Source organism: Dipodomys merriami, unplaced genomic scaffold (assembly GCF_024711535.1).
Source record: "Dipodomys merriami isolate MVZ:Mamm:240054 unplaced genomic scaffold, mDipMer1.0.p SCAF_12, whole genome shotgun sequence".
Taxonomy (NCBI): domain Eukaryota; kingdom Metazoa; phylum Chordata; class Mammalia; order Rodentia; family Heteromyidae; genus Dipodomys; species Dipodomys merriami.
Genome location: NW_027202493.1, coordinates 5,257,931 through 5,284,070, shown reverse-complemented (window position 1 = coordinate 5,284,070; position 26,140 = coordinate 5,257,931). Strand labels below are relative to the sequence as shown.

General features: G+C 39.6%; 1 protein-coding gene across 6 annotated transcripts in view; it reads right to left on the bottom strand.

The window, feature by feature from the left end:
• Window positions 1-26,140, bottom strand: part of Nsd3 (nuclear receptor binding SET domain protein 3) — a 120,465-nt gene that overhangs the window by 77,109 nt on the left and 17,216 nt on the right. For all 6 annotated transcript variants that reach the window (XM_070016159.1, XM_070016161.1, XM_070016160.1 and 3 more), the window contains exon 2: window positions 4,508-5,226. In XM_070016159.1, coding sequence (XP_069872260.1) covers window positions 4,508-5,182 — 675 coding nt within the window. In that variant the 5' untranslated portion in view covers window positions 5,183-5,226. The remainder of the gene's footprint in view (window positions 1-4,507; window positions 5,227-26,140) is intronic.

Genomic DNA, 26,140 nt, shown 5'->3' with positions numbered 1-26,140 from the left:
CTATTTCTTAAGCTTACAGATGCCCCAAGGGTGGAAACATTTCAACTACTTAGAATTCAATTAACTGGAGTTTACCTCCTCATTAACTTCTTTGAAAGAAGACAAGAATAAGGAAGATGAGCAAGAAGGGAGATAGGCAGAAAAGGACATGAGAAAAGACAAGAAAAAACCTGGATGTCACCCCAAACTTAAACTTATTAGCTCAAGAGAACTTAACACACACACACACACACACACACACACACACACACACACACACACACACACACACACACACACACACACACACACACAATAGTCTAGTTAAATTGAGTGCAACCAACCCTCTACTTTCTACCTCAAGATATTTTAAGATCCTAAATAATCAAATATTAATTTATACTAAGCACGATTCACTAACCAAAGATGAACTCTTAAATTCTATCCATTTACTCTAATACAAGAACTAGCTGAAGCCTTAAGCAATAGGGAGGTAATTCCAGCAGACAACAAAGACACAAGTGCTTTCAGACTGACTGAAAAGTGACTCTAATTTTTCTACATTATTTTATTTTTTTGAGACAAGGTCCCACTGTGTAGACCAGGTTGCCTCAATGTGAAATTTTCCTGCCCCAATCTTTTGAGTGCTGGGATTACAGATGGGCACCACTATGCTTGGCTCCTAGATTCTAATAAAGCAGAAAGTAGATTGAAAAATAAACAAGACTGTTTTAGCTTGCCTCTCACAGCTTCCAATTCCTTTTCTATTCTGGCTAACTTTAAGGATAAAAGGGAAAATAAATGTAGCAAAGGGTACATAAAAGTATTTCCTTATTTGCCAGATTCTCTCTGAACAAAGGCAAGTCCAGCCAGAAGATAGTTCTCCGACACTAATAACACTTAAAACACTAATTTGGCTTTAGCCATCTGTCAGGCTTTATATATTTCTGTGGTTTCCCAAAGCCATAGTGCATCATACGTCTTTTCAATGCAGGTCTAGTAAGAAATGCTGTAGTGGAGCTAGGGCTGTAGCTCCATGGCTGTGAATGGAGAATGCGGAGATCCTGGATTCTATCCCCTGCACTATATAAAGAAAAACAACAATGTCACAGTGATGATTTCTCTGCTTTTGGCTATGAGCAAATGTAGAAGTGTTACAGTGAATGTGTCTATAGAGTGCATACAATTAAACTTTCTCTTTCCATTTGTTCATGTATTTGACAGATGGTCACTATAAGAAACTATTGTGGCTGTTGACATCTGTAATTCCAGCTACTATGGAGGATGAAATTAGGAGGATTATGATTCTAAGACAGGACAAAAAGTTAGCAAGACCACACCTCAATCAAATAAGCTGGGTGTGGTATGATTTGTAATTCCAGATACACAGGAGGCTACAGATAAGAGGGTAACAGTCTGAGGGCAGCCTTTGGCAAAAATGTGATACCACAGCTTAAAATTAACACAAAAAAAGAGTTTGAAGCCAGGTACTAACATCTCATACCTGTAATCCTAGCTACTCGGGAGGCTGAGAATTGAGGACTGAGGTTCAATGAGAATTGAGGACTGAGGTTCAAAGCCAGACCGGGCAGGACAGTGTGTATGACTCTTATCTCCAATCAACTACCCAAAAGCCGAAAGTAGAGCTGTGACTCAAGTGGTAGAGTGATAACCTCGAACAAGAAAGATCAGGGACATCGCCCAGGCCTTGAGTTCAAGCCCCATGACTGATGAAAGAAAGGGGTGGGGAGGGAGGGATTGGAGTAGGTGGTGGCTCAAGTGGTAGAGGACTGAGTGGGGTACATTTGCTAAATGAAGTAAGGAACCAAGAGGCAACTTAAAAATCATTTGTGTTGGGGCTGGGAAGTTTGCTCAGTGGTAGAGCGCTTGCCTTGCATGCCTGGGGCCCTGGGTTCAATCCCTTAGCACCACATAAGCAAAAAGAAAAAAAGCCAGAAGTGGCGCTGTGGCTCAAGTGGTAGAGTGCTAGCCTTGAGCTGAAGAGCTGAGGGACAGCGACCAGGCCCAAAGTTCAGGCCCCACGACTGGACCCCAAAAAAAATGTAGTTTAAGGTTTAGCCAGGCACTGGTGGCTCACGCCTGTAATCCTAGCTACTCAGGAGGCTGAGATCTGAGGATCACGGTTCAAAGCCAGCCCGGGCAGGAAAGAACGTGAGACTCCTATCTCCAATAAACCACCAGAAAACCGGAAGTGGCGCTGTAGCTCAAGTGGTAGAGTGCTCGCCTTGAGTTGAAGAGCTGAGGGACAGTGCCCAGGCCCAGAGTTCAAGCCCCACAACCGACAAAAAAAAAAAAAAAAAAATCAGTTGTGTCCAAAGCCTTCATCTTACAGATGCAAAACTACGACATCAGAATAAATGAAGTGTCCTGATTACTCTACTCATTACCCAATTTTATTTTGTTCAGAGCAACTGACTCTCTGACCCTGTGTATCTATGTACACACACGTACACACACGTACACGTACACGTACACACACACACACAATCTTCTGTCTCTGTCACAGGAACACAAGACCCTGAAGCAGGTATCTGCTTTTCATACTCTGTCATACTCAGTTCTCACAGATAGTGCCAGCACATCAAATATATTCAAGCAGTGTTAGTAAAATGAAAAATTGATGAAATAGCACACTTGTGGCAGTGTAGAGTCATTGTGACATGTGCTCCAGAAAAAGGTCACATTTCAGTTGCAGGAAGTAGTGGACATAGTTCCCAAAGAAAAGATGTTTTAGTAAGAGGTAAAATATCCTTATGTAGAAGATAACAAAGTAAGTTTTTCAGATGTACTAGATATAAAAATCAGGAAAATCATAAAAAAAACACATTACTTTCCCAATCAATGTCTAAGAAAAATTCATACCATGAACTCTTCATTCAAGAGTTGATTTTTAGCCGGGCGCTGGTGGCTCACGCCTGTAATCCTAGCTACTCAGGAGGCTGAGATCTGAGGATCACGGTTCAAAGCCAGCCCGGGCAAGAAAGACCGTGAAACTCCTATCTCCAATAAACCACCAGAAAACCGGAAGTGGCGCTGTAGCTCAAGTGGTAGAGCGCTCACCTTGAGCTGAAGAGCTGAGGGACAACGCCCAGGCCCAGAGTTCAAGCCCCACGACCGACAAAAAAAAAAAAAAAAAAAAAAAAAAGAGTTGATTTTTATATTTATGTAATTGCTATGCAACTACACACTAAAGTCTCAGATATTTAAAAAAATTCAGCAGCATGAAGCTTAAGTTACCTATGAAGGATAACTTTTTATAAAACTCTGCCTTAAGTTTTAATCAAGATATATGAATGCTAACTCTGATTTCATTTTATTTTGGGGGGGGTGGTGGTGGTCTAGTCGTGGGGCCTGAACTCTGGGCCTGGGCGCTGTCCCTCAGCTCTTCAGCTCAAGGCTAGCACTCTACCACTTGAGCCACAGCACCACTTCCGGCTTTTTTCTTTTTGCTTATGTGGTGCTGAGGAATCAAACCCAGGGCCTCAGACATGCAAGGCAAGCACTCTACCACTGAGCCACCTTCCCAGTCCCTAACTCTGATTTTAATAAAGAGTTCTTCTACTACATTAGCTAACTTCATAGTACACACATTAGCAATGACTGTTCAATTTACGTGCCACCAACTAGTCACTCTGAAATAAATGAACCCCCCCCCCAATCTTTATTTTTTGCCAGTCATGGGCTTGAACTCTAGGCCTGGGCACTGTCCCTCAGCTCTTCAGCTCAAGGCTAGCACTCTTCTACTTGAGCTACAACGCCACTTCCGGCTTATTCTGTTTATGTGGTCCTGAGGAATCAAACCCAGGGCTTCATGCATGCTAGGCAAGCACTCTACCACTAAGCCATATTCCCAGCCTCCAAAAAAAATTTCTCTTTGCCTTTGGCCAAGTCCTGATGGCTCACAACTATAATACTATCTATTCAAGAGGTTAAGAGCTGAGAATTAGGGGGACGGAGGGGGGGGGAATGGGAAGGGATGGAAAGGGGAAACAAAGGAGGAGGCAACAATGCTTGATAAGAAATATTATCTTGCCCATGTAACTGTAACCCCTCTATACAGTATTTTCACAATTAAAAAAAAAAAAGATCTGAGAACTGTAGTTTGAAGCTAGCAGGGCAGAAAAGTCCAGAGGAAAAAGCTGGAAGCAGAGGTGTGGCTTAACTAGTAGCACTAGCTCCTCAGTTAAGCCCTAGTACGGGCACAAAACAAAACAAAAAACAAGGAGTTTGTTAAAAAAGTAAAAATAACTGAGGCTCTTAAGCAAAGAAGCATACATAAGATTCTTGGTGTGTCAATGTGCTTTAAGAATATTTCTTCATTCCAATGATGTCCATTCATTTAGTCAACAAATACGTACTCATAACCAATTCTAATATCCCAAGCACCTTCTAGTGATTATACATTACTAGAAATACTCACATTTGAATAGATAAAAAGTTTAAAAAAATGTTTGATTTCCAGTAAACACAAAAAATTAAAACTTCTCAAAAAGATGTTTCAACTTACATTTTGTTCCTCTGGTTCTAATTTGGGAATTTTGTGAGCCTTGCGCTCTTCAGATCTGGCTGAGTCATGCTTGTTGCTTTTTTTCCTCTTTTCCTTTCTGCTTTCATGCTTTGACTTTGTGTGCTCACTTGCCTGTACTTCATTTAAAAGGTCTCCACAAAGAGAAGACTCGAACAATTCCCTGCCATTCTGGATAGTTTTGGTTATTTTTAGTTTAATTTCAGGTGAGCCAGTCTTCTTTGGAATCACAGTTTGTGGTACCGAAGGAGGGGGTGGTGGCTGTGGAGGGGAAGGTTTTTCCAGAATTTCATGTGGTCTTGTGTTTGGAATTTCTGAATGGTAATAGTCAGTGGGACTAAAGTTTCTAACTGCACCAAAACCATTGGCTGACCCATTGGGATACTGATTATATGGTTGGTATTTGGTTTGAGTGTCATACATGCTGATCGATGGTGGGTAGCCATTTGTGAGTGGAGGAAGGTCTTCTGTTGTAGGTGGATACTGAAAGCCTTGTTGCAAGGTAGCTTCGTACGGTGTCTGGCCACCATCTTCAACAATGTCACTGTTGTTATCAAAGGCATCCTCCTGACGGATGTTGGCGGAGTCAATGAGTTGAGGTGGTTGCTGAATTGTGTTTCCCATGATCCCTTGCATGAAAGAGAAAGAGAAATCCATTGTTCTGCTCCAGCATCCTTAACTTTCCCTTTCTCTCACCGGGCCTAAAATTAGAAAAGTGCAGATTAAAAAGTATTAATATCCTAACAGGCTACAGATCAATTAATTGAAAAGAAATCAAGCAAAAATATTTTGAACCTAATTGTCATATTTAGATATAAACAGACATTAAATAGTTATAAAAGTAGATAGCCTACATAATTTTGACACGTAAGTATATTTTATCCTTTGGGGATTTTTTTTGTTTTGTTTGTGACATGGTTGCAATATTGTAGCTCAGGTTGGCCCTAAACTCAAGATCCTATAGCATTCACTCTGCTGGAATTATGGAAGTAGATCATGATGTCTGGAAAAATTCCTGATTATTGTCACAACTTTAACAACTAACTTTTATCCTTCTTGTAAAAGGGCAAGATAGTCTTAACATTCTTTTCTATTTTCTAAAATAGTTTCCCAAGAATTTCCTTTAAATTCATTCATGTTTTGTCCAGTTCTTTATATTATCACAAAAACAAAATCTTATTTCAAATACTTTACTTACAAAAGTAAAAAGTCCTATTTCCCAAAGGAAGGGAGAAAGAGGAGGAAAGGGGAGAAAACAAGAAAAAAAAGACACACAGAGAACACAGAAGAGCAAACACATAAAAGATTCTTCCGACTGTATTTTAGTGCATGTATATATACCTACAGGATAACACATTTGAAGTGTTCATAGATGCTGAAAAACTTTTCTACCGGCTATGTGGTATTCATCTACACTCATAACAATTGTGTCTAAGGATGCCCAATTCTCTACATGCGTCCAAGAATCTATTTGTTTTTAATGAATAGCATTTACAAGAGAATTATCTGAAGGTACTTATAAAATGCACATTTCAGGGTCAGGCATGGTGGTGTAAACTTGTAATACCAGCTTGGAAAGACAGAGACTGGAAAGACAGTGGTCCAAGGCCAGCCCAGGCAAAAAAGGTTTAGCAAGATGTCCATCTCAGCAAATAAAATGGGTGTGTCCTGTGCACCTATAATGCCAATGACATGGAAGGCCATAGGTAGGAAGAATGTGGTTGAAGACCAGCCTTCATCAAAACATAAGAGACTATCTGAAAAATTGAGATTATCCGAAAAATTAAAGCAAATGGACTAGAGGCATGGTTCAAATGGTAGAGTACCTGGCTAGTAAACATAAGGCCTTAAGTTCAATCCCCAGTATGGCCAAAATATAAATAAGAACCTAACAAAATGCATGTTTCAGGGTCCATCTCTTAAAGATCCTAATTTAATGTAATTGGCAGTGGGGCCCATAGTATGAGCATTTCATTTTTATTGTGTCAGTCCTGGGGCTGAAACTCAGGGCCTGGATGCTGTCTCTAAGCTGTTTTTGCTCAAGGCCAGAACTCTACCACTTTGAGCCACAGCTCCACTTCTGGTTTTTAGGTAGTTAATTGGATATAAGAGTTTCACAGACTTTTTTGCCCAGGATGGCTGTGAACTGATCTCAGCCTACACTCAGGCTAAGAAGATTACAGGTATGAGCCAGCACATCTAGTAGTATGAGTATTTTTAAGTCAGCTGATTCTGACAGACATTCTTCATTAGATCATTGCACTATAATCTTTGTATTTAGTCTTTGCATTATAATCTTACAATTACTGCAACCCTCTAAGATGATATCTGAAGATACTATTGTTATGTAGTAATATAATAATGTAAACATAAGGCTTGACAAGTCCACATCTCAAAATAAAAGATTAATGAACATGCTGTGTGCCAGTGGCTCATGTCTGTAATCCTAGCTACTCAGGAGGCTAAAATCTAAAGATCACGGTTTGAAGCCAGCCCCAGCAGTAAAATCCATGAGACTCTTATCTCCAGTTAACCACTGAAAAGCTAGAAGTAGAGCTATGGCTCAAGTGGTGGAGTGCTAGTTGAGCAAAAAAGCTCAAAAACAGTGCTCAGAACTGGGAGTGGGGGGGCAGGGGGGTTAGAATAACCCTGCTACTCAGAAGATCTGAGAATCATGATTCAAAGCCAGCCTCAGCAGGACAGTCCATGAGCTTAGCTTAAGTGGTACTGTGCTAGCCTTGAGCACAAAAGCTCAGGGACAGTGTTGAGGCTCTGAATTCAAGCCCCAGGAGTCGCACAGAAAAAAATAAAATTAATGAATGCTCTGTACATGATTTTACTATTTCAAAGGGGAGAATAGGTTTTTACTAGTGTACCAACTTCAATGAACTAACTGTAGCTATCCTGAATACTGTGCAGGATACTAAAGCTACATACCACCATTTCAATTCTATGACTACTAATGTCTACCACCTTGGTTTTTAAGTATGATTTGCCACAATGATAAAGCAAGTAATCCAAAACAGCAAAGGGAATATGGAAATAAATACTGAGAGTACACTTTCCAAAGTGTATCCATCCAATCATATAATTATTTCTTCTGTTGTGAGCAAACACAGTTTTCTAAGTTATAAAATTCCAAGTAAGAATACACAGAACAATCAAACTACCAGTATTTCTACATTGGGGAAGCTGAGAGGTAGGGAACAGACAGCATGCTCATTTCTTAGCATCTCCTACGGTCCAGGTATTTTAGTTATTTATTTATTGCAGTCCTGGGGCTTGAACTCAGGTCTAGGCACTGTCCCTGAGACTCTTCTGTGATCAAGGCTAACACTCTACCACTTGAGCCACAGCATCACTTCTGGCTTTCTGTTTATGTGGTACTAAGGAATGGAACCCAGGGCCTCATGCATGCTAGGCAAGCACTCTACCACTAAGCCACATTCCCAGCCTATTTTATTTATTTTTTGTGCCAGTCATAGGGCTACAACTCAGGGCCTCGGTGCTGTCCTTGAGCTTTTTTTACTCAAGACCATTTGAGCCATAGTGTTTGGGGAGTTAATTGGAGATATATCTCACAGACTTTCTTGCCCGGACTGTTTTGAACCTAATCCTCAGATCTCAGCCTCCTGAGGAGCTAGGATTATAGGCATGAGCCACCAGCAACAGGCTTTAGGTACTTTATATATTATTTGACAATTCACAAAGGAAGCACTATGATTCCTTATGGTATATAAGTTAAAAAGTACACAAAGCTCAGGGGAAGAACTGGACTTTGCATAAGAAGTCTGACTCTAAAGTCCATGATTTTCTAGCACTATACCATTTCTGTTCCCTCTGCTATTAGCCTCTAGAAGATTCATTTGCTTTGTTCATGTGCTTTATTTCTTGACAACTGTCAAAATAACCACTCTAATAGCTACTATGAACATTTACATAGCACTTTACATGTAATCCTCCCAACATCTTGCAGGTATATAGTATCTCTTATTACAGTCAGGGAACTAGAGGCACAGCAAGTTTAGAAAAGTAAACACAGTTCATTATCAATTGACAGGGCTAGGCTTCATTCAGCTCAGCAGTCAAGTTCACCCATCCTCCTAGCCAGCGTGTCACAGTTGCTGACAACCTTGATACATGTTAGAAATCATTACGTATAAACAAATTACAAACTGAATCATTATCCTAATCTGACTCTTTGCAAAAGTATATAGCTCATAGCAACAGATATAAGAAAGGAATGTTTAAAATTCTGCTAACACACATGGTGCAACTGTTCAGGTAGAACTTAAGTTTTCATTTATATTTCCAATTTTAAGGCACATGAAAGACTGACAACAAGATGCATTTTTTGTTTCCCTAACTGTCATATACAAGATCAGTTTCCAGACAAGTCCCAAATTAGTTTTTCAGACACCTGTAGAGACTAGTTTCTGATGCTTTTGAGTTAGTTCCAAACACAGCCTTTTAGAAGTTTAATGTTGGGGCTGGGAAAGTGGCTCAGTGGTAGAGTGTGTGCCTTGCATGTATGAGACCCTGCCTGAGTTCAATTCCTCAGCACCACATAAGCAGAAAAAGCCGGAAGTGGCACTGTGGCTCAAGTGGTAGAGAGCTGGCCTTGAGCTAGGGACAGTGCCCAGGCCCAGAGTTTAGGCCCTATGATGAACAACAACAACAAAAAAAAGTTTAATGTCCCCTCCTCCACTTTTCATTTTACTTTAAACTAAGGTAAGAAACAACATGACCATCTTAAAAATTACAAGAAGGATTCCAATTAACAGTATTTTCACATTTGGGGTGGCACAAAGGATGAAGCTCAGGGACCTCAGAAATGCTAAGCATAAGCTCTACCTGAGCTACACTTTCAGCCCTAGATGTATTTTTACTGAATATATGTATTTTACACTGAATATCTGAGACACTGACTTTCCTGAGACCATCAAACTTTAGTAATTAAGCTTGAAGAAGAATCAACTGAGTTCTACTCTTGTGCTTTTCCCCTTCCCCGCCCCCCCCAATCTCATTGCCAGAATGTAACTGACAACTAAAAGATAAGCATGTTTTTGAGTCACACAATGAAAACTGTAGCCTGTCCTTTACTTAACTTCCCTTTTAGACCACCCAGATTTGTCACTGCTTTTGCTGTTTTTATAGCTTCACAGGTTAGAAATCTCAGGCTCACGGGTAAATAATTCTTCCCTTTCTATTAAGCCATAAAACAAGCCTAAGCAAGTCCTATAGTTTCTTCTTCTGAAATTTCTGATTTCTTCTTTGATGTCTATGGCCATGTCAAGAACAAGCATTATATTCTAAAATAAGATGGTGGTTTTCTAGATATTTACTATTTCGTCTTCCTCTTTTTCTTTTGGCCAGTATCAAGTTTCAACTCAGAGCCTTGCACTCTTGATTGATCAGCTGCTGCTCTACCACTTGAGCTATACCTCCAGTCTACCATTTTGCTGGTTAATTGGATTTTTCTTTTTTGATGGCACTGGGATTAGATACAAGGCCTTGCATTCACTTGGTTGGTGCTCTACCACTGGAGCCACGCTGCCAGCCCTGTTTGTTTGGTGTTTGTTTTTTTTTGGGGGGGGGTTACTATTTTGGTACTGGAGTCTATCAGACTTTTCTTTGTGAATTGGCTTCAAATTGTGGTCCTCTGGATCTCAGCCTCCTGAGTAACTAGAATTACAAACATAAGCCCTCATTGCCTGGCTAAATGATACTTCTTGAAATCAAGCTTCTGTAAGTCTATTCTCAATTAATCTTATTCCCATGTTACCTAGAAAGAATGGAGCTGAAAATGATCAGGTGGTTTTTTTCCCTGATTCACATGATGGCCCACAGAAGTTAAATAAGATGGTAATTTAGGTCTTCTAACTCCAATACAGTGTCTTTACATGGTAGCTCCTACTATCCAAGTCCTACTTTTTTTTAAACTTATGCCACATATATAACCCAAACACTTGGTGACAATTCCTCTTATATGAACTCTTATTTCTAATTCTACCTGAAAGGGTCCTTCTTTTAGTCTTTTCCTTCAAAAAAAATTAAAATGTCCATTTATCAGTTGTCTAAGAAACCTGGGAACTATTTTCCCTTACTCATATTCTTATACAATTCATCAGCGAATTGCCTGAATTTTATTTCCCAAGAAGTATCTCATATGTATCTATTTCATCCTGCCTCTGAATAAAATCTCACCTAATTTATCAATTACTTTCTCAAGTCTCTTGATTTTCTGTCTCTTCACTATCTCCCACAGAACATTCAGTGTATCTTTTAAAAACAGATCCAAGAGGCTGAGAAGGTGGCTCAGTGGTAGAGTGCTTGCCTTGCATGCCTGAGGCCCTGGGTTCGATTCCTCAGTACCACATAAGCAAAAAGAAAAAAAAGCCGGAAGTGGCACTGTAGCTCAAGTGGTAGAGTGGCTAGCCTTGAGCTGAAGAGCTGAGGGACAGTGCCCAGGCCCAGAGTTCAGTCCCCATGACCAGACCTAAAAACAGATCCAATAATGTAACTAGTCCCCCTCAAAGTCCAACACAATAAAGAAAAAGGACTACTACATATAACACTGATGAATCTCATAAATGGTAAATACAATAATTCCATTTATACAGTATAAAGTTTAGTTTTATTTATATAAAGTTCAAAACCACGGTAAAATTAAAATAGCTGTCAGAATACTTGATTATGGAGATGGTAATGTGAATACTGTAAACACAAGAGCAGTTTCTGGTGTGCCAATAATATTCAACTTATAACTTTAGATAGTGTTACATGGTTTACTGAAAGAGGCAAGACCGAAGAACAGACCTTTCAATGCCTTCCTGCTGCACTCAAATACAATCCAAACTACTTCCACCCAGAAAGTTTCTGAATGGTCAGGCCTCAGCTTAGACTTCCATGGTCATCTAGCAATATTTGCTGCTGCACTCATTGTACTCACTGGCTTCTTTTCAGTTCCTCAAATGTGCCAAGTTCATTTGAGGTCTTACTATGAAGCCCAATCTGGCCTGGAACTCATGATCTCTCACCTCTGAGAAGTGCTAGGATTATATACATATGCCACCACAACTTGAATAACAATTAGGATTTTTAGGTGTACAGCTCTACCTACTTAACCAGCTCTCATCCCTCAAGAGGGGCCTCCTGATCCACAGCTCATTCTACTCCCTAAGCCTGCTGTCTTTCCTTCAAAGCCTTTACAGAGACATGGTTGGTTTCTTGTTGTATGTCTCCTTCACCAGCCTACATATTCTGTAAGGATATTCAATGCTACACACTCAATGCTGTTCAACTAATAAATAAATGGAAGAGTTCCTGTTCTTAAAGAAGTTGTAACCATTCTCCTTTTACCTGATAAATTTCTGGGTACATTAGCCTTCAAAACAACTTAACTCACCTACAAACTTCTTGTTGGCTAAAAATAGGTTAGGTAGGTGCCCTTGTCTTGTGCCTGTAATCTTAGCTACTCAGGAAGCTGAGATCAGAGGAGTATGGTTCCAAACCAGTCTGGGCAGGAAAACTGTGAGACTCTTATCTCCAAAAAAAACATAAGTGGCACTGTGGCTAAAGTGGTAGAGGACTCGCCTGGAGCAAAAGCAGCTCAGGGACAGTGCCCAGGCCCTGAGTTCAAGCCCCAGGACCAGCAATATAAATAAATAGATAAATAAATATGACATCTGTGGTTATGTGGTCAACTGTTCTTACATAAAAGTGCCAAATTAATTCAGAAGGAAAACAAAGTAATTTCAACAAATGGAACTGAAACCATTAACTGGATGTTTGTACACAAGAGTGAACATCAGTTGGGTACCAGTGGCTCCCATTTGTAATCCAAACTACTCCGGAGGCTGAGATCTGAGGATCACAGTTCAAAGCCAGTGTGGACACAAAGTCTGTGTCCCTTAGCTCTTCAGCTCAAGGCTAGCACTCTAGCCACTTTCGGTTTTCTGAGTGGTTTATTGGAGATAAGAGTCTCATGGACTTTCCTGCCTGTCCTGGCTTAGAACTGTTATTCAGCCTTCTGAGTAGCTAGGATTACAGATGTGAGCCACTAGCGCCCAGCTTGTGAGACTCTTATCTCCAATAAACCACCAGAAAACCAGAAGTGGTGCTGTGGCTCAAGTGGTAGAGTGCTAGCATTGAGCAGAAGAGCTCAGGGATAGCTCCCAGGCCCAGAGCTCAAGACCCACAACACACACACACACACACACACACACACACACACACACACACACACACACACACACACACACACACACACACACACACACACACACACACATTATACACAAAAGAACTAAAATTAACTCATATGCCTAAATATCCAAGTCAAAAAGTATAGCTGGGCACCGGTGGCTCATACCTGTAATCCTAGCTACTCAGGAGGCTGAGATCTGAGGATTGCGGTTTAAAGCCAGCCTGGGCAGTTAAGTCTGTGAAACTCTTATCTCCAATAAACTACAAGAAAACTGGAAGTGGCGCTGTAGCTCAAGTGACAGTGTGTCAGCCTTGAGCTGAAGAGCTGAGGGACAGCACTCAGGTCCAGAGTTCAAGCCCTACGACCGACCAAAAAAAAAAAAAAAAAGTGGGCTGGGAAGGTGGCTCAGTGGTAGAGTGCTTGCCTTGCATGCATGAGGCCCTGGGTTCAATTACTCAGCACCACATAAGCAAAAAAAAGAAAAAAAGCTGGAAGTGGCGCTGTGGCTCAAGTGGTAGAGTGCTAGCCTTGAGCTGAAGAGCTGAGGGACAGAGCCCAGGCCCAGAGTTCAGGCCCCACGACCGGACCCAAAAAAAAAAAAAAAAAAAAAAAAAGTGTAACACTTCTACAGTAAAACACAGGAAATAACTTTGTACTAGACAAAGGACACAGGACACAAATATCATCATAAATTAGAAAGAAGATTGATAAACTGGATTCAAAATATATCTAACAAAAGGCTATTACCAGGCAAAGGTGTATGTGTATGAAGGGGGTGGTTTTCTGAGACAGGTTCTCACTATGTTGCCCATCTGTCTTGAACTGGGCTCAAGTAATCCTCACAGATTTGTCTGGCCACGCTGGCTTTGAACTATCATCCACAAATCTCAACCTCCTGAGTAGCCAGGATTATAGGCATGAGCCATCAGTGCCCGACTACATGATGGATTTCTTATTTAGGAGTCTGGCAGGAACCTTTAAACAGCAGACACACTGAAAAGGTTTTGAGGGTCAAGACCTTACAAATGAGGCTCTCTACTGCACATTGTGCCTAAGAGCACAGGCTCCGAGTCACACAGCTGGGCTCAAAGCCAACTGAAGGCATGTGAGCCACATGACTTTAGGGAGCTTATTTAATATCCACAAACCTTCTTACATTTCTTTATTCAGAAACTGTGGCTACTTAGGGGATTGTCTAGCTTTTGTGGGTGGCTGAAAGAATTAAGAGTTAATCCATGAATAGCATTTAGGGGGTATGCTTAGGGCTCAACACTTGCTTGGCTACTCTTACTTGGTACAATGTTAGACACCCAAAATGGATTTTAAAAAAATAAACAAAAAATACCCCATTAATCTCTTAGAAAGAGAAGTAGTAAATAGTGTGAAATACAAGGCAACCAAGAATTAATTGCATTATTACTACAGTTAGACATTTGAGGCAAGGGTGACACTGAGGCTGTGAAGAGACAGGCTGGGTAAGTTAGAGGCTCTTCTACTCACTATATCAAAATTACTCTGGGGCTGGGAAGGTGGCTCAGTGGTAGAGTGCTTGCCTTGCAAGCATGAGGCCCTGGGTTCAATTCCTCAGAGCCAATAAGCAGAAAAAGCCAGAAGTGGCGTTATGGCTGAAGTGGCAGAATTAGCCTGGAACTTAAGAGCTCAGGGACAGTGCCTAGGCCCAGAGTTCAGGCCCCACAACTGACAAAAAAAAGGAAAAAATCAATCTGTCAATAACTTTCACATCTTGGCCCTCAATAAATTCTGTGTGCCTAATCTGTATTAACAAACACAGTAGTAATAATATTGATAACATTGATAATAGTAAGACTAATATTTGAAGACATACTGTGTATCAATACTATCCTAATAGTTTTGTTTTACACTGTTATATTACTTAACTCCACTGAATACTCCTTTATGGAAATACCATTACTATCTCCATTGTATAAATGAAATACCAAGGCCATAGTCCTACATGTGGTAATTGGAGAATTCAAACACACATTCTACTCCACACCATCAACTGTGAATAAGTAAGCTTATTTTCTACAATTCTTAAATACGGTAAATAAATTACAACAGCAACACAAACACCACTGCACACTTTCTTACTCTCCTCACCAGCGTTAACAGTGCAGTGGGAACCTAACTATACTGATTTTCCACCCATTCTTTTCTGTACTTTCAAATAAATAAAATCATTACATAATTTCTGAAAAATTCTTCTCTGATCAATGTCAAGATTAGTAAGAAAAAAATTTAAACTGCATTGATGCTCTTCATGGACAGTTTTACAGTTTATTTATCTCCCAGCTTACTCATGGGAAAAGCAATAATGGAAAAGCTTATAGAACCCTAAAGCCAAATCATAGAGGAAAAAGACCCATGTCAGGTCTTTCAGTGAACAGCTGGAGAATATAAATATCAATTAAATACAATCCCATGTTGAATTATAGTGCTGGTCACTATAACAAATGCAAGAACAATTTTCTTTGTCAGAATGTACATTTGGTGGATTCTATATCCTATTATTATAAACTATGTCATATCTATGTTCATTTGTTCTACTTCTGAAAAAAAGTTATAGAAAGTTTTTATCATCATTTGAAATTTTTCATTTTAATGTGGTACATATATACAATGAAATTTTACTCATCCATTAGAAAGAATAAGACTATTTCATTTGCAGGGAAATGGTTGGGCCTAGAACAAATTATGTTAAGTAAGGTAAGCCAAGCTCAGAGACAAATGACACATATTTTCTTTCATATGTAGATGCTAGATCTAATATATCTAGACATGATAACTTACACAGTACTAGGCATTCACAAACAGTCAGACTCAAGGAAGATAATCTTAGGGGAGGACCTCAAAGGTGTAACTCCTCTGAACATTTAAGATACTGTTTATTAAAATGAATTCCAGGAAATAGAAATCGGGGTTTTGGTTTTTGTTGTTTGTGGTGATGATGTTTTTCTTTTTGGGGGCAAAAAGAGGGCACAGAAAGGGAACAAATGCAATCATGCTATTCAGTATAAATTATGTGGAGAGTGAACTATGTAACTTGTGGGCAGTGATGGGAGGGAGAAACTGGAAGAAAGCAAAGGAAGGGATGATATTGCCCAAAAAGGAAAAGTACTTATTACCTAACTTATGAAATGGTAATCGCACTACACAACTTAATAATAACAATAAAATTATATTTTTAAAAAGTTTATCTTATACTTCAAAGTATTTCATTACTTAGGCCTTTGAAAATTGGAAGTAGGGGCTGGGAAGGTGGCTCAGTAGTAAAGCGCTTGCCTTGCATTCATGAGGCCCTGGGATTGATTCCTCAGCACCACATAAGCAAAAAGAAAAAAAGCCGGAAGTGGCACTGTGGCTCAAGAGGTAGAGCACTAGCCTTGAGCTGAAGAGCTGAGGGACAGCGCCCAGGCCCAGAGGTCAGGCCCCATGACTGGACCCCCCCAAAAATAAATAAAATAAAATCGGAAGTAGTTCTAAGATATAATATAAATGGCATATTTTTATTTTCAGACCCATCTGCCTATCAAATACATTCTCTGATTTTTTTAAATCTAAACACATTGCTTTCTTGATGAATCTTCTTCAATAATTTTCCACTGCCTAAAAAACAACCCAAATACCGTAACTGTCAAAGCACAAAAATCCTTCCAAGCAAGGTCTCTATCTGCCTGCCTGTCCACTGTCAAGTCATTATGCTCTAGTAATGCTAAATGCCTAGGAATTAACTGCTCACATCTGATTTCATACGTGTGTGTGTGTGTTTTTTCTGATGTTATCTCCTACGTGCAATGTGCTCTTTGATGCTTTTTTCTTGACTATAACATCTTTTGAGCTCAAAGTCATTTCCAAGAAGTAGTCACTGAAGCTAAGTTAGTCTGCATAACTTTCCTCTGTGTTTGAAAGATACACATGCTTCTCAGAAGTAATACTGAAATTATCTGTTCAAGGAAGTTCTTAAGAGCAGGAAGTAATTTTACTTCCATAACGTATATACTCTTAGAATCCAAGTGGAGAGCTCAAAGGAAGGGCTTCGATCAGTCTTTTCAACTGAAATGTTTTAACTTAGGATAGTTCTCACACAGAAACAAAACACTTTAAAGAGCTATTGAAAGTCTTTCCATGGAGAATATAAAGTAATATAAAAGCATCTATAAGCTCCTCAGCTAGTGTCCTTGCCAAAATTTGACTGACAACTGCTTATCTTGTTACTGTTGAGACTCTTCTTGGTTCTGGGCCAAACTTCCCTGGAAGATTTAAAGTCCCCAAAGAATAGCATGAAGACAAAAACTTCCAGGGATTACACTAACCCAATCAAAGACCAAAATATGTTTTAAAAACAATTACACAATACACCTATTTAAAACCTATAGTATTAATAACCACACACAAAGGAATTTTCCCTCAAATTTAAACGAAGAAGAAAACAGGGGTAGAAAGGTAGTTAACTTGGGGCTGGGAAGGTGGCTCAGTGGTAGAGCGCTTGCTTTGCATGCATGAGGCCCTGGGTTCGATTCCTCAGCACCACATAAGCAAAAAGAAAAAAGCCGGAAGTGGTGCTGTGGCTCAAGTGGTAGAGTGCTAGCCTTGAGCTGAAGAGCTGAGGGACAGCACCCAGGCCCAGAGTTCAGGCCCCACGACCGGACCAAAAAAAAAAAAAAAGAAAGGTGGTTAACTTTTAAAATATATGGTTCAGGGGCTAGGAAAGTGGTTCCGTGGTAGGGTGCTTGCCTTGCATGCAGGAGGACCTGAGTTTGATTCCTCAGCACCACATAAGCAGAAAAAGCTGGAAGTGGCGCTGTGGCTCAAGTGGTAGAGCACTCACTAGCCTTAAGCTGAAGAGCTGAGGGACAGTGCCCAGGCCCAGAGTTCAGGCCCCGTGACTGGCAAAATAAATAAATAAACAAACAAACAAATAAATAAAATATATGGTTCACTATTTTCAGTACATTGGATTATTACCATAAAACTGGAGCTTCGATAAAGCAATAAATTGCTCAACCTATAGAAAGTCCATTCTTTGATTCTCTGCTCTATTACTGCAGTAGCTGGGATTTCCATGCTCAAACACAATCTTTAAAATTCAGCAGGTCTCAAGAACTATTAAATAAGAACTACTCTTAAACAAGACACAAATAACGCTAAAAATTAATATTCTTCCTTTATAAGTCATAGGCCTTTTTATTAATGCCTATTTATTTATTTAGTGCTGGTATAGGGCTTGAACTCAGAGCCTTTACATTCTCTTTTAGGTTTTTTTTTTTTTTGCTCAAAGTTAGAATTCTACCACTTGAGACACATCTCCACTCCCATATGCCTTTTTAAATTATATTTTAAACAGACAGACACAAACACAGACACAGACACATACACATACATACACAGACACACACACACACACACAATGGACTTATGGAAGAAAAAAACAAAAAAAAAAACAGACAACCACAGGGTTCTAAGAACCTGATCAAGTTTCTACGACACCAAAAAGGAAATGAGCAATAACGTTTACCTTTTATTTAGGAAAATAAAAGGTAGAATTGATAACATCTAATCTAGTTCTCATAGATAAAAAGCAGTAATTTGGTGCCATGATGCAATGACAATCTCTTGAACAAAATGGATCCTGGGACAAATTTATTTATTTATTTATTTTTGGATCCGGTCGTGGGGCCTGAACTCTGGGCCTGGGCGCTGTCCCTCAGCTCTTCAGCTCAAGGCTAGCACTCTACCACTTGAGCCACAGCGCCACTTCTGGCTTTTTTTCTTTTTGCTTATGTGGTGCTGAGGAATTGAACCCAGGGCCTCATGCATGCAAGGCAAGCGTTTTACCACTGAGCCACCTTCCCAGCCCCTGGGACAAATTTTTGTCAGAGAAATAGAAACAAAATTGCAAACAGAAGTGGTTCTTCCATTTGACTTTAAGTTATCTTATCCCTAGAAAGAATATATACAGAACAGATTACAAGATTTTATTATTTTTCCCAAATAAAATACTTTTAATGACATCCAAGTGTTATATATTAATAGTTATAGCTATCTTAAAAAGTTTTAGCCATTGTAACATGGCAGTATTACTATTTCTGACTAAATTGTAGGCATTTTCTCATTTTCTCTCCATTTATAATTTTTTTTTTTTTGCCAGTCCTAGGGCTTGAACTCAGGGCCTAGGCACTGCCCCTGAACTTTTTGCTCAAGGCTAGTGCTCTATCACTTAAACTACAGCACCACTTCCAGCTTTTTCTTTTTATGTGGTACTGAGGAATTGAACCCAGGGCTTCATGCATGCTAAGCAAACACTCTACCTAACTAAGCCACATTCCCAGCACCTAAAATCATGGGGCTTGAACTCTAGGCCTGGGTATTGTCCCTCACCTCTTCAGCTCAAGGCTAGTGCTCTACCACTTGAGCCACAGCACACTTCTGGTTTTCTGGTGGTTTATTGGAGATAAGAGTCTCACAGACTTTTCCTGCCTTGGCTGGCTTTGAACTGCAATCCTCAGATCTCAGCCTCCTGCGTAGCTAGGATTACAGGTGTGAGCCACCAGCACCTGGCCTTACTCAAATTCTTATAGTAAGACAATGACTTGGACTTTTCAGACTTTTAAGACATTGTATGCAGCCAGGCAAATCCAGGCAAAAAATTATTGACAAAACCACTATCTCAAAAATCAGTGTGTGCTGGGTGCTTGTGGCTCATACCAACATTCAGGAGGCTGAGATCTGAGGATCACGCTTCAAAGCCAGCCTGGGAAAGAAAGTCCATGAAATTCTTATCTCTGATTAACCACCAGAAAATAGGGAATGTAGCTATGGCTTAAAATGGTAGAGCACTAGCCTTGTGCAAAAAAGCTCAAGGGCAACGCCCAGGCCCTGAGTTCAAGACTCATGACCAACAATAACAAAGAAAAAAGACATTATATGACCATACCTCTATAGACATGTAATACATTTTTGTTTTCTGTGGCTTTTTAAATAAAAATTGGAGGATGTCAAAATTATGAAGTTACTGACCAAACAGCAAATCATTTAAGGAGGTTTACAAACATTCTGGTTGAGGCTGAATGAAAGCTTACAGTTATGACTTAGGGAAAGTCATTTTTTTTAATGGCTTTTCAATAATTACACTAATAAAAGATTTTTTACAAAGGGTTTGCAGACTTTTACTATGTGAATAAATGCTCTATATTAGTGTTCTATAATGTTCTATATAACCATATCTGGGTATGTTGACTTAAAAGTATTTTCCAAGATAGCCATTTAAAAAGAATTTGAAGCTGCTAATTTCTGGATTAAAATGGAAAAATCTGCTTTTTTAAAAAATAAAACAATTCAGAAGATAATATATTTCCTTTATACTAGCATTTTATTTTATTCACTTTCCATCAAGATATACTGTAAATCATGTGCTTTTCTTTGGATTTTGAGACAGGGTTCTCATTATGTTACCAAGCTCATATCCAACAACTATATTCAACTGATCCAAAGTATTTTAACCTCTAGAGTACCCAGTACTTCTGGCATGCAACCAGCCTTGGGGCCTCCCTCCCTTCACCTTTATAGTTACTGACAATGTGCATTGAAACAAAGTGGTTTTACTCCATTTAGATACAAGAAACTCAAAATGTACGAGCAGAAGATACTCTTACTAAACTGGATTTGCTATGTGATGTTTATTCATTAAGCAACTTTGCAAGAACACAGGCAAGGTCATTGTGCCATAAATGAACAAGAAGTAAAAGGTAAGTCTGAGGCTTAAGCAATTTAAAAAAAACAATGAAACAGAAAAAAACATTGGGGACTTTTTGTCTCCATTAGGTATGATTTTATTTTATTTCTGTTTTGTTTGGTTAGTACTGGGTTTGAACTTAGGGCCCTGTTCTTGCTAGCCAGGCACTCTTATCACTTGAGCCACATCCACAGCTACTGTTGTGCTATTTGTTTCTATCTATCTATCTATCTATCTATCTATCTATCTATCTATCTATCTATCTATCTATCTATCTATCTATCTCACTATATTTGGTCAATAGTGCCTAGTTTTCATCCACATTGAAAGTCTAGATTTCTGAAATTCCCAAAGTCCAGAATTTGTTTGATGAATCTTCATCCTCATTGCATTTTCTGGATAACTGCTCAGAAATAATATGGGCATATTCCTTTGGCCAAAACAGCCTGTTAAACTTAGTCTCAATGCCTACATATGGAGTTCCTCTCTCCAAGTTCTACATCTTCATGAGTGCCCAAAGACATGCTTTTGAAGTTCAATGGACCTATGTACTTGTCTATGTTGGGGACAGAATGACCCTTCTTGCCACCCTTCTTTGGAAAGATTACAGGTATGAGCCACCATCACCAAGCAAGAATTTCTTTTTTGAGATAGTCTCTCACTGTAGCTAACCTGGAACTCAAGATCCTCCTACCTTACCCCCAGCCCCCACCTCCAGTGCTGGGATTACAGGAGGGCTACTATACCTTCAGGTTTTCTTAAATACATAAGAGTAAAGATATGTTTCCATAATAAAGCAAATATTTATTAAACAGGCACTGAAACTAAGCACTAAAGTTCTAAGAGTAAAAATACAGACAATTCAGATGTAACCACACAGCTTACAATAGTACTGGATAAAGGCCACAAAGGGAAAGTGCTGGGGATGAGGCTCAAAAGTCACTGCTGGTCAGGTGCATGCATTCTTCATTCATACTGAGTACCAGTATCAAGTCCTGATCACTAGAGGTAAGAGATAAACAAGACAGAAAGGACAAATGTCCTAGACAACAGGAAAATATCCAGAGTCAAGAGGCTGAAGTCTAAGGGGACAGGAAGAAGATGGTACCTCAGGAATTTCCAGGCTTAGGAAACAAGTCTCAATATAAGGCAGAAGAAGAAGGAGCTCCTTTCCCAAGACTGATAATAATAAATCAATATCTCAAAGAGCATCAATTAAAAACTTTCTCAAGGGCTGGGAAGGTGGCTCAGTGGTAAAGCGCTTGCCTTGCATGTCTGAGGCCCTCGGTTTGATTCCTCAGCACCACATAAGCAAAAAGAAAAAAGCCGGAAGTGGCACTGTGGCTCAAATGGTAGAGTGCTAGCCTTGAGGTGAAGAGCTGAGGGACAGCACCCAGGCCGAGTTCAGGCCCCACGACCAGACACACCACACACACAAAAAAAACTTTCTCAAGCTTGTTAATACTAACAAATTCCAAGTGACCTAAACTTCTGAAGGGTTTTAAAAAATGTACTATGGGCTGGAAAAGTGGCTCAGTAGTAGAGTACTTGCCTTGCATGCATAAGGCCCTGGGTTCAATTCCTCAGCACCACATAAGCATAAAAAGCCGGAAGTGGTGCTGTGGCTCAAGTGGTAGAGTGCTAGCCTTGAGCTGAGGGACAGCGCCCAGGTCCAGAGTTCAAGCCTGTTCAAGACTGACAAAAAAATAAAAATGAAAAAATAAAAATAAAAATAATACTGTGAAACCAGATTACATGCAGTGAATGAAAACACAATACAGTTCTCTAGGAAAAAAATAAGCAGTAGAGAATATGGAAAGAATGAAGTTTATATTAGGACAAAAGCATAAATCATCTTTATTTCCACAGCCAACTACAATCTGGCACATTATCAATAAACAAATCAATCCTAACAGAAGGGAGTACTATAGGAGGAGGTCATAGACTAGATTAATAATTAAATACTTTAATATGAATGAATATCATTAAGTAACAGATGCCACAGACTGTTGAACAGTATGAATCTAGACTAACCAACTCCACAGATTTGCTTTTCCTTCCTAAGACTCATGAATACAGCTTAGGAAGTATCTGCAGCGTGACTGTATGTACAACATTAAACCAAACTGGTAGCATGTAACCCTATCACTAAAAGAAAATAACATGACAGGCACTGATAGCTCATGCCTGTAATCCTAGCTACTCATGAGGCTAAGATCTAAGGATCAAGTCCAAAGCCAGTGTAGGCAGGAAAGTCCATGAGACTTGCCTCCAATTAACCACTAAAAAAAGCCAGAAGAGGACCTGTGGCCCAAGTGAACGCTAGCTTTAAGCACAAAAGCTCAGGAACAGTGGCTAGGCCCTCAGTGCAAGCCCCAGGATCAGCACAAAAAAGGAAAAGGAAAAGGTAAGAGAGAAAACCACAATAAAAAAAATATTTTGTCAGTCCTGGGCACAAAACAAATTTTGCTCATTACATTAAACTTTTTCAAAGCTTTCAGTATGTATTTTAGCAAAGAGTATTGCATTTTTAAAAAGAAGGGACTTTATTAAGTGCATCTTAAATACAAAGGACATAAACTGTCTACAAGAAATCTTTTTCTTTCCCAAGAAATTTTAAATTTCATTTAGCTACATTTAATATGATGCTTCTATCAGAAATCTAATAAGTATATAATCTCTGTTAACTACAAACAATTCATATTTCAATATTGGGTATGTTATAACATGACACTCTTGTCTTTTGTACGAATACATAAAAATGATCAGACATTTTTAATGGGATTAAGAGAAATTTCCTCAATGTTATCACGGTTTAAGGTAAGAAGCTAAAGCTGAAGAAATGATTCAAGTGGCAGAGTACCTGCATAGCAAGCAAGCACAAGGCCCAAACCTCAGTACAATAGAAAAAAAAGCCCAACCCTAAATGGAGTAAAATGACTTCCCTGTTTTATGTCTCTTATATACTAATTTCAACTATGATCCTCATATCTCAGCCTCCTAAATAGCTAGGGTTACAGGCGTGAACTACCAGTACCTGCCTTATCCTTTTTAATTTGCAAAATAAAGTTAACATTACTTTCTTCAGTGATGGAAAGACTAATTTAACAAAGACACTATGTCCTCTCTGTTTTGCTCATTGCTGCATCCATCAACAGTACAAGTGAATAAAGGAGGTAAATAAATGAATAGCAAAAAACCAAAATTGTGCAACCAAGATAATATCCTATATTATTCAGGTGAGCCCAATATAATCATGTAAGTAAAAAGTGGAAGAGGGTCAGAGTCAAAAAGAGCTGAAGACATGACCCACTTGTCTTTAAAATCTGAGGAAAAGCATAAGACAATGAATACAGGTGACCTCTAGAAGGGAAACAGCAAGAGAAAAATTCTTGAGGACTGGGAAGGTGGCTCAGTGGTAGAGTGCTTACCTGGCATGCATGAGGCCCTGGGTTCGATTCCTCAGTAACACATGAGCAGGAAAAGCCGGAAGTGGCACTGTAGCTCAAATGGTAGAGTGCTAGCCTTGAGCTGAAGAGCTGAGGGACAGTGCCCAGGCCTAGAGTTCAGGCCCCACGCATGACCAAAAAAAAAAAAGAAGTTTTACCCCATCATAACATTATATAGGGCTGGAAAGGTGGCTCAGTGGTAGAGCGCTTGCCTTGCATGCTTGAGGCCCTGGGTTCGATTCCTCACCACCACATAAGCAAAAAGAAAAAAGCCAGAAGTGGCGCTGTGGCTCAAGTGGTATAGCACTAGCCTTGAGCTGAAGAGCTGAGGGATAGCGCCCAGGCCCAGTTCAGGCCCCACAACCGGACCCAAAAAAGAAAAAAAGAAAAGAAAAAAACATTATATAGTTCTATCTACAGATATAAATACATATTAATGTGATACAGAATTTGTCCCTGGCCAGGTAGGAAAAGCCGGTCTCGTGTGTGTGTGTGTGTGTGTGTGTGTGTGTGTGTGTGTGTGTGTGTGTGTGTGTGTGTGTGTGTGTGTGTGTGTGTGTGTGTGTGTGTGTGTGTGTGCGCGCGTATGTGTGTGTGTGTGTGTGTGTGTGTGTTTTACCAGGGCTTAAACTCAGGTGTGTGTGTGTGTGTGTGTGTGTGTGTGTGTGTGTGTACTTACTTTCTATGCACTCTGGAGTTTACCTTCATTTTAGGCACAGAGGGCTTAAACTCAGGTGTGTGTGTGTGTGTGTGTGTGTGTGTGTGTGTGTGTGTGTGTGTGTGTGTGTGTGTGTGTGTGTGTGTGTGTGTGTGTGTGTACTTACTTTCTATGCACTCTGGAGTTTACCTTCATTTTAGGCACAGACCTGATAAAAATTACAAAATGACAGTAAAGCCCTTACTATACATGACACCATAATGAAGCAGCTCTTTAATATTACTGAAACTAAGCTGGGCACCAGTGGCTCAGGCCTATAATCCTAGCTACTCAGGAGGCTGAGATCTGAGGATCACGTTTCAAAGCCAGCCCAGGCAAGAAAGTCCGTGAGACTCTTACCACCAGTAAACCACCAGAAAACTGGAAGTGGTGTGTGGCTCAAATGGTAGAGCGCTAGCTTTGAGCTGAAGAAAAGCGACCAGACTCAGATTCAAGACCCACAACCAACATCAACAACAACAAAAATTACTGAAACTGTTACTGCCATTACTTTTCAGTTTTTGACAAGCAAAATCTCTGGGTTACATTGAATTTCATGGTTGTTTAACAAAAATATATGAGGAGGAAGAAAATTTGTAGTCACAACTTAAAATATATATATATATATATATATATATACACACACACACACATCTTAAAAGAATTTTATTAAGCCAATTTATTTTGCAAAAGTAATGTGCAGCTGGGCACCAGTGGCTCACGCCTGTAATCCTAGCTACTCAGGAAGCTGAGATCTGAGAATCACGGTTCAAAGCCAGTCCAGGAGGGAAAGTCCATGAGACTCTTATCTCCAATAAATCACAGAACAAGCCAGAAATGGCATTGTGGCAGAGTCCTAGCCTTGAGCAAAAGGAGCTCAGGGATGGCACCAAGGCCCAAAGTTCAAGCTCCAGGACTGGCAAAAAAAAAAAAAAAAAAAAAAAGTTGAGAAAGATGATGATCAAAGACATAAAAATATCCCCTATCAGAAAATGACATACATGAAGTGGAACATAATTAGTTAATAAAATTAAAAAGAACTAAAAAAGCAAATAACCCTATGTATTATTTCATTTACATCTAAGCCCCGTCATACAGTTTTCATTTGACCATGATTCCATTAAGTTATGTAACATTTTAGTGTTTTGTAGTATATATTTTTCCTTAATTAAATCATAGTACTATGGAACTCACTAGTAAAACAACCTACTCACTTTATCTACTTGGTTTAACCTCAACTGTCTTCACTTTGTTCCTGACCACACCCAGCAACAACAGATGTGATATCACCACTAGAAGAAAATATGTATAAGGCACTGTCTCTTACAGTAAAGGTGTTGGCTCACAATAAAAATACCTACAAACCGGCTAGACACCAGTGGCTCACACCTGTAATCCTAGCTACTCAGGAGACTAAGATCTGAGGATCACGGTTCAAAGACAGCCCAGGCAGGAAAGTCCTTAAGACTCTTATCTCCAATTAACCACCAGAAAACCAGAAATGATG